General features: G+C 42.1%; 1 protein-coding gene across 1 annotated transcript in view; it reads left to right on the plus strand.

Moving 5' to 3' along the window:
• The first annotated feature begins 1,201 nt into the window (after window positions 1–1,201).
• LOC133367462 (vomeronasal type-2 receptor 26-like) overlaps window positions 1,202–17,426 on the plus strand; it is a 31,809-nt gene continuing 15,584 nt past the window's right edge. Inside the window, exons 1-2 of the mRNA XM_061591564.1 lie at window positions 1,202–1,452; window positions 7,004–7,295. Of these exons, the coding sequence (XP_061447548.1) occupies window positions 1,202–1,452; window positions 7,004–7,295 (543 nt within the window). The remainder of the gene's footprint in view (window positions 1,453–7,003; window positions 7,296–17,426) is intronic.

The raw sequence follows: 17,426 nt of genomic DNA on the forward strand, positions 1-17,426 counted from the left end.
TCTCACCAACTGACCTCCTCTCAACTGTCATCCTCCCATATATACCTTCAGCCATTCAAACACTCAGCCAATCATCATCCAGCATTCTCCAGCCTTCCTACCCATGCTCTCCCCCCTCTCATTCAATTCACTTACTATATATCCCTTAATAAACCTGCACGTACCATATTTACAGGTTTTAACATATAAGGGCATCACATGGACCCCTCTGATAGTTTGACTATTTGACTAGTTAAACACATGACACTGATCTTGCATGCATACATTGCCACTGATCCTATCTGTCCATGTGCCCTAGCTCACAGGATTGTTGAGAGATTAAAAACTAGAACAGAACCTAACTATCCTTTTGTGCAGAGGACAATTCATGTGGGGTGCTGTATTTTTGAGTGAGGTTTCAGTGTTTAGTTGTTTTTGTGAAAGGCTTGTATTTATTTATTTATTACATTTATACCCCGCCTTTCTTTTCATTATAGAAACCCAAGGCAGCTTACACTGACAAGACCTGGTCCTCCTTAGCCTCAGCGGGGAGCTGGCCTTATGTGCCTTCAGACCATAGCCTGGGACTTGTAGTATGAAGGGTGTGTGAGGAAATTGCAATGGACTGGATGTATGCAAGGCTACTAGCTGTGATGACTATGTTTGCCTCCATAGTCAGAGGCATTATGTTTCTAAATATCAGTTTTCAAAACTGCAGGAAGGGAGAGTGTTCTTACACTCACATCCTACTTGTGAGCTTCCCATAGGTATCTGACTGGCCACTGTGAGAACAGGATGCTGGACTAGATGGAGCATTGGCTTGATCCAGCAAGTTCTTCTTATGTTCTCATAAATTCCAATATTGACCATGCTGTTGGTAAGCATTGTACATGAAGAAGATAAATAAGTTTTTCTTAACTTTGCCGATAATTGAGAATCTTGGAAAACAAAAATATCTAACCTGTAATTATCACAATCACTGCCCTCATGTAATTGTAGTGGGACCCCACTGCTCTCTGAAAGACAAAAACACAAATGAATGCACTTGTGAAATGTTGCTCTCCATCTACAAATATGAGTTTCAAAACAACCTTTTACAAACAGATCTTTGGAACAGTTCTCTGTTTGAGAATCCACGTTGGAAGCAGTGAGACAGCACTTTTGTGTCACCCTTATGGGCTTTTGAGGGCTGACTCTTTTCCTGTTCTGTGTTTCTGTCACAATGAATGTGTTCAGCTGGGACCAAGATTTGCTGGTAGCCAGATTGGTGTCTATACTGGTGCTTCTTTTGCTTCTGCAGGTGCCTCATATTGTCAGCAAGAATATGGACAACAGATTAGGCCAGCAGCCAAAGCTTCAAAATGACATTGGCATTCCACAGAATATTGTCATTGGTGAATTTGTCTCTTTTCTAATCCATGATTTTAATGAGATCCCATATGATACAACTCCAGATCCAAAAATGAATATCTAGTAAGTAAAAAGTTTAATATAAAATTAAATTCCAGTTGAATTCCAGGGTTGTATCCAATGTTAGTCATATTGTGAGTAAGCCAGTGGGTTGTGTTCAATGAAGTCTTACTCAGAGAAGTCCTGTTACACCGAAGTTACTCCTGTCTGTTAACTTCAACAGGTCTACTCTAAGTACCCCTAGCACTGAATACTACCATCTAAAATTAACTTAGGTTCATACATTTCAGTAGGTCTGCTTAGAGTAAAACTTAGTTGCATACAACTCTCATTTATTTTATGTCTTTTTTATATACTACTCTTCCTGATGGCATAAGAGGACCAAAAAAATAAGTCCTTGTAATGAGATTATTGCTATTCTCAATTGAAAAAAATGATTCTAAATGTGTTTGGGGACATCAGAACCACTGATATGGTTGTTTCTCCAGAAAGGAATGGTGTATATGTCATATTTGGTCACTATACATCATTCTTTGCTTCCAAACATAAAACATTACATTTTAAAGTAAGTTATGGTAACATTGAGAACATAGACAGATACCTTATACCAAGTCAGACCATCGGTCCAAGTACTTCACTTTTGTCTGCACTGAGTGACAGTGGCTCACCAGTATTTCAGACAGGGGGCATTCCCAGTCCTACCTGGCAATGTTGGGGGTTGAAGTTAGGCCCTTCTGCATGCAAAACAGATGACCTAAACTCTTCTCCAACTGTCAGTGTTTCCAGTTTTATCCTGAAACTGAGCTTCATAACTGACATCTTTTGAAGTCAGCCATTCCATATGAATATCCAACAGCCTAGCCACTATATCAAGGGACTTTTCATTATATAACATGTCCAGCAATTAGTGAAGTTTCTGCAGGAGATAAAGCCCTGACTATCTCACCTCTCTTAAAATAAGGCAACCTTTTAAGTGTATCTTGCCAGTAGCAAAGGTCTTTCGTTGAGGTAGTAACTGAGCCTTTCATGTTTAAATTTAAACAGCCTAGTCTCTATATCACAAGACTTTTCATTAAATGTATTATTCACTTACAGATAAAGTTCCTGCATGAGATAAATTTATGCTAAGCTTATTCTTTAAACTGGAAAAGGTGTGGAGTATCTAACAGGTAGATAATGAAAGGCTATCTAGAGATAAAATCTCTCAAAATGTAGGCCCTTGGAGACCCCTGTGGTTCCAATATCTTCAACTAAGAGATCTATTGTGTAATTTTTTGCAGTCCCATATTATATTAAGATAGATGCCCTTATGTGAAAAAATGATAAAAGGATAAGAAGTATGAGGCTTGAGACTAAAATTTGTAAAATATGAATGGTTTTCAGTAAAAAAGGAACAGTAATAAGAATAAGGTGGAAATAGAGTTGGGACTCAGGATTTCTGAGCAATGGTAGATTGCTGTTACGTGCCTTCAAGTGGATTACAACTTATGGCAACCCTATGAATCAGCGACTTACAATAGCATTTGTTATAAACCACGCTGTTCAGATCTTGTAAGTTCAGGTCTGTGGCTTCCTTTATGGAATCAATCCATCTCTTGTTTGGCCTTCTTCTTTCTCTACTCTCTTCTGTTTTTCCCCAGCATTGTGGTCTTTTCTAGTGAGTCATGTCTTCTCATTATGTGTCCAAAGTATGATAACCTCAGTTTCATCATTTTTGCTTCTAGTGATAATTTCAATTTAATTTGTTCAGTTAATTTGTCTTTTTCATAGTCCATGGTATCCGCAAAGCGGTCCTCCAACACCACATTTCAAATGAGTTGATTTTTCTCTTATCTGCTTTTTTCACTCTCCAACTTTCACATCCATACATAGAGATCAGAAATACCATGGTCTGAATGATCCTGACTTTAGTGTTCAGTGATACATCTTTGCATTTGAGGACCTTTTCTAGTTCTCTCAAAGCTGCTCTCCCCAGTCCTAGCCTTCTTCTGATTTCTTGACTATTGTCTCCATTTTGGTTAAGATCTGTGCGAAAGTATTGATAATCCTTGACAAGTTCAATGCCCTCATTGTCAACTTTAAAGTTACATAAATCTTCTGTTGTCATTTTTTTAGTTTTCTTTTTTTTTTTTCCAATAATTTTTATTCAGATTTTCATAAAACATACAAGACAAAATCATAAAACATTCAAAGACAAAAAACAAAATCAAAAATAGTTAAACAAAAAGAAAAAAAGAAAAAAAAAACAAAAATAAAAAATAAAGAGTAAAATATTGACTTCCCATTTGTCAAAGATCAAATCAGTTATAAGTCTATAATATATAACAATCCTGTCTCTTAAGTCATATTATAAAATCACTTTCCTCCAGTAGTTATCTTACTTAATCATCAAATCTCATAAACATTACTTTATTCTTTCCACAAAAAGTCAAAGAGAGGTTTCAATTCTTTAAGAAATATATCTATCAATTTTTTTTTCCAGATAAGCATATCGATTAATCCATCTCATTACTAATTATGATAATCTTATTGTCATAACCATAGTCAAAATAAACATTTCAATTAATCCATCACATCAGAATCTGTTAGGTTCAGTAATTTCAGTAGCCATTGTTCTATTATCTCTAGTAATTCCATTTTCCATCTTCCATCTTCAGTAGTCTTGTTAAGTCCAGTAATTTCAATATCCAATCTTCCATTATCAGTATTCCATAATAATCTTGCTGTCAAAGCCATAGTCATATAGTAAGAGTCTGATGGGAATTACCTCTATCCCAAATATTTTCTTGCCATCCATTCTGAATAGGTTGCTGAAATACTGCTGTAAAATCATATCTCTGTTCTTTTTTTCAAAATACACTGGGTCATCTCTTAAAAGTTTTTCCATTGTCACATGGCTGCAGTTAATTCCATAGATTTTCTCTATATTGGGCTCCATCACATCATTCCAGTCCAGAAGATAGTCCATGCCATTGATAACTTTATCTCTAGAATCTTCATTAATTTCTTCAGAGATAACATTGAGTTCCAAACAATAGATTTTATTTCTAAAGTCCATAGACTCCAAATCTTGTTCCTGTTCCACGTTTGTTCCAATCTCCGGGATCTCCTCTCTCACAGGGACCCCTATTCCAGTCTCCAGGGTCTCCTCTCTCACAGGGACCCCTGTTCCAATCTCCGGGGTCTCCTCTCTCACAGGGACCCCTTCCAGGGTCACCTCTCTCACAGGGACCCTTATATCTTTAATCTCCTGCTTCATTTTACTCAATTCAATTTTCGTTATCTCAATCTCATCCATTATTCTCTGAAACATAGTTATTTCCAGATTCTCAGCCACTTTCTTAATTGCCATTTTAAAAGAAAAATATAGGAAAACCACTTCTTATTTCAGCAACAATTGGGTTAATACTCCAAACTTGGTGACATCACAGTATAAACAGAGCAGACAGCCTTATCTCTCCAATAGTTAAGTAAACAAAATGCAGTTCCCAGGATCGAAACAATTAATGGCAATCGTCAAGAAACAGATTCGTCAAAATAAAATAGACCAAAAAGAGAGTAGTCTCAAAACAGTATAATATTTTTCAAAATAAAAATCTGGAATAGAAATCCCTCTTCTGTGTATATCTTTAGAATGCAAATCCAGGACAGCTTTTTGCAACAAAAACAGAGATAAGCTATTAATTAGTGCGTAGCAGAGAGAAGTTACGGCTCCCCAGTGAGATGTCAAAAACCGATCAATCTGGCAAATCTCTTTTAAACAGCAACAATTTAAGTCAAGTAAAAGAAAAATATAGAAAGAAGGGTGCTTGCCTGTTAGTGCGTTCTCTCTTAGAAGATAAGATGAACGTTCGCTTTAACAGATAGAGCTTGCTGTTGAAAATCCGTCCCACCTTCGTCGGCTGGACCTCGTCCCATAAATTAATGAGATCTGGTCGTCCCAACAAAAATAGGCTTTGAGGTTAATCTCTTCGTTTCTCCCTACCCGGGAGAAGTTTAATCAGTCAAAAAAAAAAGAAAAAACTGACTGATATATCTGAATAAGCTTCTTTTGAGGCAGGAGCCCGTCTCAAAAGCAGGCACAGGCTAAGTCACCCTTCCCGGAAGTCCCATTTTTTTAGTTTTCTTGATGTTCAGCTATAGTACTGCTTTTGTGCTTTCCTCTTTAACTTCAGTCCCCCTTGATTATCAGAACATCTTGGTTTTGGTGTGTGCAGAGCTTGTTCAGTGATACATCTTTGCATTTGAGGACCTTTTCTAGTTCTCTCAAAGCTGCCCTCCCCAGTCCTAGCCTTCTGATCTCTTGACTATTGTCTCCACTTTGGTTAATGACTGTGCCAAGGTATTAATAATCCTTAACAAGTTCAATGTCCTCATTGTCAGCTTTAAAGTCACATAAATCTTCTGTTGTCATTACTTTAGTCTTCTTGACATTCAGCTGTAGTCCTGCTTTTGTGCTTTCCTCTTTAACTTTCATCAGCATTCGTTTGAAATCTTTGCTGTTTTCTGCTAGTAATGATGGATTCTTAACTGGCAATCACATTAAAAAACAATGATTAGATAAATAGTGCTTGATTATTTGATTAAAAGGTAAAATAAACCAAAACTTTGAGTGTGTCCCAGTTCAAAACATTCAGCTTGGAGGAAAAGTCCCAGATGATGGGAAATTTCTCAATATAAATAAAAGAAAAATATTTTATGCTGGTTGAAAGATTGTAGGAAGGATGCCTCAATCAGGTGAGATTCCTATAGTCTGAAGCAATACAACCCAGGTACTGGTTTGCTATCTCACTTAGAAGAAGAGGCATGGATGAAGGGAGCTAAAAGTTTATAGCTGGGTCTTTTATAGTGAAAGAAAGTAGGGATGGGTGAGAAATTTCCTTTAGTTCACATTTAAAATCAAACTTACCTAATTCACACTTTCTGAAATAATACGTGAACTGAAACATAACCATCCTTTGACATTTGTACCACTCCAAACTTTGCAATGTACTTCTCCAGCCAAGTAGTGAGCAGAGAAATGGATATACTAGGGTAAACTGTGCATAAAAAGACATACTTCACTGAAAACAGCACAAAAATGTATTATACTAGGAGGAAGTTGCTTTATAAATATGCATACATTAGGCAAATATGTATACATAAATGTGTATATTCAGATAATTTTGCCTGACAATCCTAATGCTTTCTATGGGATTTTTGAAAATGCAAACTGATGTGGAGAAATGAATTTAAGATTGGGAAAAACTAGGAACTGGGAGAAACTGAAATTGACAGAATTATCCATCCCTAGAAAGTGGGGTAAGTACACATGGGAAAGATACCATATGTGTACATTCAAAGTAGATTGCATCAGTTTCAGAGAAACACAACTGATGAATCACAGTCCTCAAAGGCCACAGAGCCTTAGAAAATGAACAGCTGTGGGAAAATGAAATAACAGGAAGAAACATGATGAAGTTACTATAATCTTAAAGATACTGTATATTAGTTATACAGATATTTCCCACACTACAACTCTGTGCCTAATATTGCAATATTGGCATCTAAGATCAATATACTGTATAATCAATGGATATGCAACAGCCCTATCTATATTGAAATGTCATTGCAGCCTATTGCCGAATTACTATCACCAAGCCCTTGTCTTTACGTTTGCCATGAATGAGATCAACAAGAATATCCCCCTCTTACCGAACACAACGCTGACTTCCATGTTTGCTCAAAATGCTCGCAATGAAATGGGAACTTCTCATGGGACTATGGATCTCCTACTCCAAAAACAGGGGAATCCACTTAACTACATGTGTGGCAAGACATACAAGCTAATGGCCATCATTGGGGGACTCACCTCTCATAACTCCAAGCAGATGCCGCACATCTTAAATATCTACAAGATGCCACAGGTGTGTCCATCTGCCTATATGCAAAGGTGCAAGCTAGCTGGGTGTACATTGAACAAGCAGTGGATGATTATCTCATTTTCAGGTTCTCATTTTTCCAATCTTAAATTTGGTTCTCCACATTTTCACATCAGTTTGCATTAAAAAAAAGGGGCTTCATGAAAATTCATCAGGAGAGCAGGCCCATTTATGTTGCTACCATCTTCAAAATTGGTGTGGCTAAATGGATCTGGTCTTAGCTCGCACAGACCCTGTTTAGGACAGGCACTAAACTTTGGGGAACATGCATGTGTTGCATCCTGAGGGTTGTGTATTGTGGCTGAGGGTTGAAATAAACACACAGACACAAAGGCCGGGTTGAATGAAGGACCACTTTATTAAACTTTAAACTTACACCTTCAAATAACCTGCAGAGGTAAAACATAGGTGAGGGAGCTAGGTTATAATTGATGTATCTAATTACAGCTATTGGGCGACCACTCTTGCCTGGGCAAGGGCGAGCCATTCTGCTTGCTCCTACCCCAGCTCACCTCAAGGGTGAGTAGGGGGGTCTTCCCACCTCACCACCCTCGGGCCATACAACTCCAGGTGGATGAGGTAAGTTGACCCCAAAGGCAGCCCATATCCTGCCTCCAAGCCGTACAGCTCTGAAGGGCAGGCATCCAGGTCTGCCAGTCACCCTCAAAGGTGCTTAATGGTGCCACCTAGCTATCCTTACCAGCTTCCCTTCCTGCACCTTCCTGCCAAAGTGACCAACTACAATGGAATGCAACCACCCATTTAGGTACAGCAAATTAGCCAAATCAGCTGAAACAACCTATTAAACAAGGACACCCCCTAACTCCATTGCATCCCGCTACCACAGTGTAGATTAGGCAAAAAACCTGCCCACCAACATGAGTGAGCAGAGCAAAAATTCCTACTCGGCCCCAAAGCGACCCACACCAAGGCAAGCGGAGGGGGGAGAGGAGTCACTCACCAAAGAGGGAAGCTTAAGGGCGGTGTGAGCTTAAATTAGCTCAGTCGCCCCACCTCCCTCATGCCTGCACAAAGCACATAAGTGCTGGCTTGGGCATGCTAGCTGTCCTCATCTGGTGGCTGGGACTTCAATCCTGGGCTGCAAACATGCCCTGCTGCCCCAGACCTTGCCGGGGCCACGAAGAGGGACTTTCTTCTTTAAGAAGCAAGACCACAAGGCTTCACCATTAAGCCAAGTGAGTGATCAGGAAGAAGATTATAGTTGTATAGCAGAACCCTGAATGGCTAGGTCAGAATAGTCCTGAACCAGGCCAGTAAATTTACATTTGGTCCACCCCCCTTTTCTGACTGAGCTTTCCTAAGCTGTAACAATACTGTTCCTATCCTTGTGATAGAATTGAATGTGTCCCAGCCTATTACAGAAAAATCTTGAAAGAAAATAAGTGGGTTAGGATGAATGGAATTGGTAGCATCCCAATTAACTCTTGGATGAAGAGCACTTTTCCAACTATCTTCAATATCTGAAGGACCACCTCTCCCCATATGAACTGACCCAAACCTTGTGCTCATCATCAGAGGTCCTTCTTCATGTGTCCCTTCCATGTGAGGCTTAGAGGGTGGAAACTCAAGAATGGCCTTCTCAGTGGTGGCCCCCACACTGGAGTGCTCTTCCAAGGAAGACACGGCTGGTGCCTTCTCTATCCATTTTTAGGTGCCAGACAAAGACCTTCCCTTTTACTCAGGCCTTTGGCTCTTGAGGTGTGCTGTCTTAGTTTCTTTCATTTGGATTTTAATATTATATGGATTGAGTTTTAAGTTTTTATATTGTAAGTTTTTTAATCTGTGCTATATTGCATGTTTAAAATCTGTTTTACATTGTATGATTTTAAATCTGTTGTAAGTTGTTGAGAGACCCTTGGGTATGAGGCAACCAACGAATGAAATAAACAAAATAAATAAATACTATATCCTATTTCTGACTGACTTGCTAGGTTCTTTGGCCTCGTGTTCTTGGGACTTGATGTGTGTTTCCTGCTAAATGCGGGTCAACAGAGATGGGGTGTGCAGAACTGGTTCCCCAGAATGCACTGCTTCCCCATATGGGGATATAGAATGATCTGACTCCCATCATAGAGTTTAAGGTGATGGAGCTCTGCTGCGTGGTTTTGCCCAGAGTGGTAGACAGGACGTCTTTCCCTATTTGTCTACACAACCGTGCTACACAGGTTTCCCTTTCTGCACTGTAATAGTTTTGCTCAGTTCCCTGAAGGTCCTCAAGTTACATGTAATAAATATATCATCATAGCAAATTACTGTCTCTACAGTCTCCATTCTGAATATGTGGGAAATAAATAGTCAATCCTTCGAGAGAATTCAGGTTCATGATGCTGTTCCCAGATATATAACACTGGGAGCCATTTGGGGATATAGAATGATTTGAGTCACAGAGTTTAAGGTGATGGAGCTGTGGTGGTTTTGCCTAGAGTGGTAGACAGGATGTCTTTCCCTATCTGTCTATACAGTAGGGTTGCCAGGTCTCCGGTTTTTGGCCGGAGTTTCAGGGAAAAAGGGGCCGTCTCCGGCCTCCGGCAATACTTTGCTTAAACTGGATGATCTCCAGCTTTTCATTGGCCGCCTTCCCGTCCTTTGTCATTGAGGCAGAGAGAGCTGGTGCCGCTGGGGCCGGGCTCTGTCTTCCCAGGCAGCAGCCTGTCTTGGACGGGGCGGGCGGGAGCGGCAATGAGGGGCTGGCCCTGGGCGTGCGAGGCGGGTGCTGCTTAAAAGGCCAGTCGGGCGAGCGCGGCGCTGTCATTCTCCCTCCTGCTGTGGGCGCCACTGGGCGGGAGTGGCCGCGATGGAGCTCGGCAGTGGCGGCGGCGGCGGCCGCAGCATATCTGGCTGGGGAGCGCATCGCGGCCGCTGCCGCCCAGCGGTGCCCACAGCATGAGGGGTGAAGCGGCCAGGCGTCCTCGGGGCTAAGAAGGAGCTGGCCCCGTCCGGCATCCACTGCTGCTGTGGGTAGCAGGCTGGAGAGAGAGAGAGAAAGAGAGAGAGGCTGGAGAAAGAGAGAGATGCTGGAGAAAGAGAGATAAAGAGAGAGAGGCTGGAGAAAGAGAGAGATGCTGGAGAGAGAGAGAGAGAGGCTGGAGAAAGAGAGAGATGCTGGAGAGAGAGAAAGAGAGAGAGGCTGGAGAAAGAGAGAGATGCTGGAGAGAGAGAAAGAGAGAGATGCTGGAGAAAGAGAGAGATGCTGGAGAAAGAGAGAGATGCTGAGAGAGAGAGAGAAAGAGAGAGATGCTGGAGAGAGAGAGAGAGACAGAGAGAGAGAGAGAGAGAGTGATGCTGGAGAAAGAGAGAGATGCTGGAGAAAGAGAGAGATGCTGAGAGAGAGAGAGAGAGAGAGAGAGATGCTGGAGAGAGAGAGAGAGAGAAAGAGAGCGATGCTGGAGAAAGAGAGAGAGAGAAAGAGAGAGAGAGAAAGAGAGAGAGAGAGAGAAAGAGAGAGAGAGAAAGAGAGAGATGCTGGAGAGAGAGAGAGAAAGAGAGAGATGCTGGAGAAAGAGAGAGATGCTGGAGAAAGAGAGAGATGCTGAGAGAGAGAGAGAGAGAGAGATGCTGGAGACAGAGAGAGAGAGAGAAAGAGAGCGATGCTGGAGAAAGAGAGAGATGCTGGAGAGAGAAAAAGAGAGAGAGGCTGGAGAGAGAAAGAGAGAGTTTGGCCCTAATCCTCAGTTTCTTACTATTTCCTCTGGATAATTGCACTGCTGGAGACGGACAGAATCATCATGTAATTGTCTTTTCTTGACAGGATGTGGGAGTGAGATTGAAATGACAACAAATAGGAATGAGTGCCATTGTTCCATTTTTCTGCACATTTCCCATCTCCCCAAAGCAGCCTTCCCCAACCTGGTGCCTTCCAGATATCTTTGGGCATACAGCTGCCACCAGCTAACATCTGGAGGGCACCAAGCTGGGGAAGTCTGCCCTAAATTGTCAGCTGCTTCAGGTCTATCAGATCTAAGCATATGGTCACCCTGTGTAGGAAAGTTCCCAATAAACTGACTCGTGTTGTCTCATTAAGTCTCTAATGTGGCAATTTAAGCGAACAGACCTGATCTTGTTCTGGGTTTTGGACTTCCAGCAGGGGCTTAGACTAGAAGGACTAAAAGGCCCCTTCTAGCTCTGTGAGTCTATGCTACATGTAAGTGTGTGTGTGTGTGTGTGTGTTACACACAAACGCACAGGCACACACACAAGCATACTTTTTTTCTTTGATCAATTTTGCTTAGAAAAAAAGTGTCTTGTTCTTGTCAGTTGACTTCCTTTTTTATTCTTTGTATGTACTTAAACAAGCTGGTCTGTTTTAAAAGAAAAGCTTGGTGGTGTTTGTGAGAGCCCACGAAAGAGCAATTTCAGGTAACTGCCACAGCCAAATGGTTAAGAATTGGCCTTATGACATAATGTGTACTGGCTGGTCTCTACAGAATTCCAAACACCATTTCAGACTTAAGGCTGACATCTATTATCCCAAAGGCAGCCAAAGTAGCATCCTCCAGATATTGTACTAAAACTCCCATGAGCCCTATCCTGCTTGGCCAGCAATCACAATAAAGTCCAAAAACTTGACTGCATCTGTTTAATTATATGCATGGAAATGGAAATGGACTGCCTTCAAGTCGATTCCGACTTATGGCTACCCTATGAATAGGGATTTCATGGTAAGCGGTATTCAGAGGCGGTTTACCATCTAAGGCTAGTACTCCCCACCTGGCTAGGGCCTGCGCAGCTTGCCACAGCTGCACAAGCCAGTCCCTTCCTTGTCCGCAACTGCCAGCTGGGGGAAACGGCTCCTTGCGACTATGCACCTTGCCCACAGGTGGCAGGGCACATAATCCCTGAGCCACTCACTGTGGGGGTGATCTTTAGCTGGCCCTTGACATCCAGGAGACATGAGTGGGGATTTGAACTCATAGACTCTGGACTCCCAGCCAGGCTCTCCTCCCCACTGTGCTATACCATCTGTTGCATGAGCATACAGTTAACATACAACTGACTTCATAGCACCATGCAGCTAACAACTGGCTCACTCTGCATTAGCATAGCTGCTGCAAGCACTCTTAGTTCATTTTTACAAGATAGTTCAACATGCTATCTTGTTCATTAAAAAAATGCATTCATTCCTGACTTTACCTCTTAGTACTTCTCCAGGCTGTAAAAAATAAAATAAAACACCTTCCACTTTCCTTTTTTGTATCTTTAATTCAGTTGTTGTTGTTAATGTGCCTTCAAGTCAATTTCAACTTGTGGTGACCCTATGAATCAGCGACCCCAATAGCATCTGTCATAAACCACCCTGTTCAGATCTTGCAAGTTCAGGTCTGTGGCTTCCTTTATGGAATCAATCCATCTCTTGTTTGGTCTTCCTCTTTTTCTACTTGTGAGGCGTCCTTCCCTGGCTCTCCCTGTCAGGTTCCTACCTGCTCGTGGTTACTGCCTGTCTCTAGGCACCACCAGGGACTCCACCAGTCCGGACCGCTCTCTCTTATGATTTCTCTCCCCGCTCTAGCACAGATCTCAACAGATCCCCCTGCTAGGCAACCACCAGTAACGTCCCAATACTAGTATTCCCAGAGACTCTGAATACTGGTATTGTTATTCTCTTCACCGCTGCCACCATTTGTTACAGTTCCCCTTCAGCCTTGGTCATTACCTTACCCTCCCTTCTGGTCTGTGAAACCCCAGCCAAGGATCAGGCCTTTGGTAAACCAAATTAAGTATTTATTACAGATAACAAAGCTAACAAGATTAACAAGATTTCTTCTTAAGGCACATAAGCATATGGTTTTACTCAATACTAATCCGAACTCCACCTCCCTCCTGGTAAACAACTTTCTAAACCCCACCAAGCAATCCACTCTTTCTCTTCTCCCCCCAGATTCCACAATTCACCACCTCACATTTCCCAGATTTACCTGTCATCCTTTCATTTATACTGTCAGCCATTTTAAACATTCAGCCAATCATCAAGCATTCTATTGCCCATTCACTCCCCCTCCTCTTTCACTACTTACCATGTATACTCTAAACAACCAGCACTTACCATATATACACTAATATATAGGAACATCACACTACTCCCTTCTGTTTTCCCCAGTATTATTGTCTTTTCTAATGAATCATGTCTTCTCATTATGTGTCCAAAGTATATGTGTCCAAAGTCAGAGGAAGGCAATGGTAAACCACCTCTGAATACCTCTTACTATGAAAACCCTATTCATAGGGTCACCAAAAGTTGGGATCGACTTGAAGGCATTCCATTTCCATTTTCCATCCATACTAAGATGGTGAGAAGGAATGACCTTGTCACTTCAGCTGGACCTCTTTTAGGTAAGATTTCTATTTTAATTTCCAATCAGAAATTTTTTTTTTAATGGTATGCTGCACGCAAGCATGGTTGATACAATGTATCATGCTTCATGATGTCACTAGCGCCCGCCCCATGATGCCACTAGGGCCTGCCCCGTGACGTCACTAGGGCCCACCCCGTGACGTCACTAGGGCCCACCCCATGATGTCACTAGGGCCCGCCCCATGACATCACTAGGGCCCACCCCATGACATCACTAGGGCCCGCCCCCATTATCTCAGGTTTTTGGATGGTTCCGACCTGGCAACCCTACTATACAGGTTTGCTACATAGGCTTTCCTTTCTGAACTATAGGAAAGTACTGTCTCTAGAGTCTCTTTCTGAATATGTGGGAAATAAATAGTAATTTTTAGAGAGAATTCAGGTTCATGATGCTGTTCCCAGTTATACAATACTGGGAGCTATTTTTCTCTCCAAAAGGAAAGGAATTTGTACTTGAAATATGCCCTGTATAACATTTGTGTATAAATATGTGAGTAAATGTGGGAAGGGTAATAGCTCAGTGGCACAGCATCTGCCTTGCATGCTGAAGGCCCAAGCTCAATCCCCAGCATCACTAGGTAAGGCTCGGGGAGACTCCTGAAACCCTACACAGCCACTGCAAGTCAGTGTAGACAGTATCTTGCTAGATTAATCAGTGCTCTGACACAGTATAAGGCAGCTTCCTATCTTCCTTCCTGTGTGTGTATGTGTGTGTATGTTCACTCCCCCTCAGATGCATATTTAACTCTGTCAGTGGTTCCCAGTTCTCCACTCGTTCCCATATTTACCCACCTAGGGTTCATATCATGTGTTTGAATTCTTAAACAAGTGCAAAACGTGCTACAGAATGCTTTCATAGAGAGATGATAGCCTCCATAGCATTTGTGTGAAGATCAAAAATAAATTGATCTCGGTGTTCTACCATGCAAAAGCCTTGAAGGAAGTGTATAAAATGGAAGAACAGTGATTGTTGTTAGATCTAAAAAGAGCTCATTGCCCTTGGTCTTAGCTCAGTTATGCCTCCTTTGACCCTGCATTGAGTGATAAAACACGGTTCCCTTCTGTCTGATGATCCCAAATGAAAGTTCTCAGCATGTTGGGATTGTTCAGCTGCTTCAGCGGTTTGGGTGGTCCTGGATTGGCCTGATAGTTACAGATGATCACAGTGGAGAAAAGTTAAGAACATAAGAACATAAGAAGAGCCTGCTGGATCAGGCCAGTGGCCCATCTAGTCCAGCATCCTGTTCTCACAGTGGCCAACCAGGTGCCTGGGGAAGCCCGCAAGCAGGACCCGAGTGCAAGAACACTCTCCCCTCCTGAGGCTTCCGGCAACTGGTTTTCAGAAGCATGCTGCCTCTGACTAGGGTGGCACAGCACAGCCATCACGGCTAGTAGCCATTGATAGCCCTGTCCTCCATGAATTTGTCTAATCTTCTTTTAAAGCCGTCCAAGCTGGTGGCCATTACTGCATCTTGTGGGAGCAAATTCCATAGTTTAACTATGCGCTGAGTAAAGAAGTACTTCCTTTTGTCTGTCCTGAATCTTCCAACATTCAGCTTCTTTGAATGTCCACGAGTTCTAGTATTATGAGAGAGGGAGAAGAACTTTTCTCTATCCACTTTCTCAATGCCATGCATAATTTTATACACTTCTATCATGTCTCCTCTGACCCGCCTTTTCTCTAAACTAAAAAGCCCCAAATGCTGCAACCTTTCCTCGTAAGGGAGTCGCTCCATCCCCTTGATCATTCTGGTTGCCCTCTTCTGAACCTTTTCCAACTCTAGAATATCCTTTTTGAGATGAGGCGACCAGAACTGTACACAGTATTCCAAATGCGGCCGCACCATAGATTTATACAATGGCATTATGATATCGGCTGTTTTATTTTCAATACCTTTCCTAATTATCGCTAGCATGGAATTTGCCTTTTTCACAGCTGCCGCACACTGGGTCGACATTTTCATCGTGCTGTCCACTACAACCCCGAGGTCTCTCTCCTGGTCGGTCACCGCCAGTTCAGACCCCATGAGCGTATATGTGAAATTAAGATTTTTTGTTCCAATATGCATAATTTTACACTTGTTTATATTGAATTGCATTTGCCATTTTTCCGCCCATTCACTCAGTTTGGAGAGATCTTTTTGGAGCTCTTCACAATCCCTTTTTGTTTTTAAAGCAATAGGGTATAAAATTCCAACCTGTTTGGTGGATACGTTCATCAGCTTCTTCACTTAGCAAGGAATGACCGTGTGTGCATGCGTAGAGCTGGGTGGGCAGGTGGGTATATATATGTGAATAAAACCTTGCCGATGTACAGTTGCTAAGCCTAGTCAGACCACCAACACCCCACTGCCTTTCTTCTGTATCTAAGGTATATTTAGGGACATATCTCAATATTTTTTTCAGGCACTGAGACTGAGAAAAAGGGGATGCTGAGAGTTAAACTATGTTAACAACATGAATGTAATTAATTCGTTTTTTAAAAGTTTGATTTGTATATACAAGTCAGATGATAATCCTCCTCACCTGCCCTACTCCCAGTTAAAAGCATGTGTCCCCAAACCTGCTATTAGTCCCAGGAGTGAAACTATCAATGACTAATGCATCAGTGTTCTGTATTATTTTGGTTGCTGCTCTTGTTAATCCCCACCCCAACCATAGTTCTTGGTTATTTTCATTCCATGACAGTGTAGCTTGAAAGGTGGGATATAAATATAAATATTTCAATAGTAAAATCATGAGATAGAGCAAGAGCAGGTTCTCCAAAGCATGATATTTAAAAGAAAAACACTGTTGATCATGGCCCTTTGCATATTTCTTCTAAGGTGTCCCTTTGTCTTGAATAACTACTAACCAGTTGCAAATACCTCCTTCTTGGGGGAGGTGGTGCATAGAGTTTTTATGGGGCAGCTGCATGCATTCTTCAATTGCACAGGTTATTTAGATCCATTCCAATCTCATTTCAGGCCAGATGAATGACTTTTGCTGAGAATGAGACCAGGGGAATGTGACCTTGCTCCTGCTTTTTGGTTCATCTGTGGTGTTTGATACCATTGACAATGGTATTCTCCTGGCTCTGTGGGATGGTAATTGAGGGCCCTGTGTTACAATAGTTCTGGCCCTCCTATGGGACTCTGTCCATAGACACATAGCAGCATCTAACCTTCAACCTGTTTTGGCCACTATAGCAAAAACAGAAAGTGCAGTGGTTGCATTCCATATGGGTAGTCGTGGGAGCCCATGCCATGGTATATGGCACAGGGAAGAGCCTGTTGAGAGGACAAGCACTGATTTGGCAGTGAATATGGCTTTGGAAGCTCTGCCTGATTATCATACCAGAGCAGAACAATTTGACATTGTGTTAGCTCAAGCCCAGAATGCCCTGGGTCCAGATCCTTTGGGAAGAGCACAGGGAGCTCGAGACAAGGAGATCACTGAAGGCACAGAAACTGGAAGACAAGGTCAGCGGTTTGGAGGAAGATGACCTGCTAGACTTTCAAAGACCTGGTGGGTGAGTTGTGATTGCCACCATCACCACTCACTCTTCCTGCTGTTGTACTGTCTACTCTACTGCTGCTTGTTCATGCTGCCTCTGCCATTGCCAGTCACCTGTGCCACTGCCACTGCTTTTCTGAGCTTCTTCCACCACTCAAACACTCTCCAGCTGCTCATCTGCTGCCCAACCTAGGTGCTAAATGACTCTCCTTTGAGGTGTACCCCCACAAACACCAACAACAACTGAAGAG

This window comes from Rhineura floridana, chromosome 11, assembly GCF_030035675.1.
Source record: "Rhineura floridana isolate rRhiFlo1 chromosome 11, rRhiFlo1.hap2, whole genome shotgun sequence".
NCBI classification, from domain to species: Eukaryota; Metazoa; Chordata; class Lepidosauria; order Squamata; family Rhineuridae; genus Rhineura; species Rhineura floridana.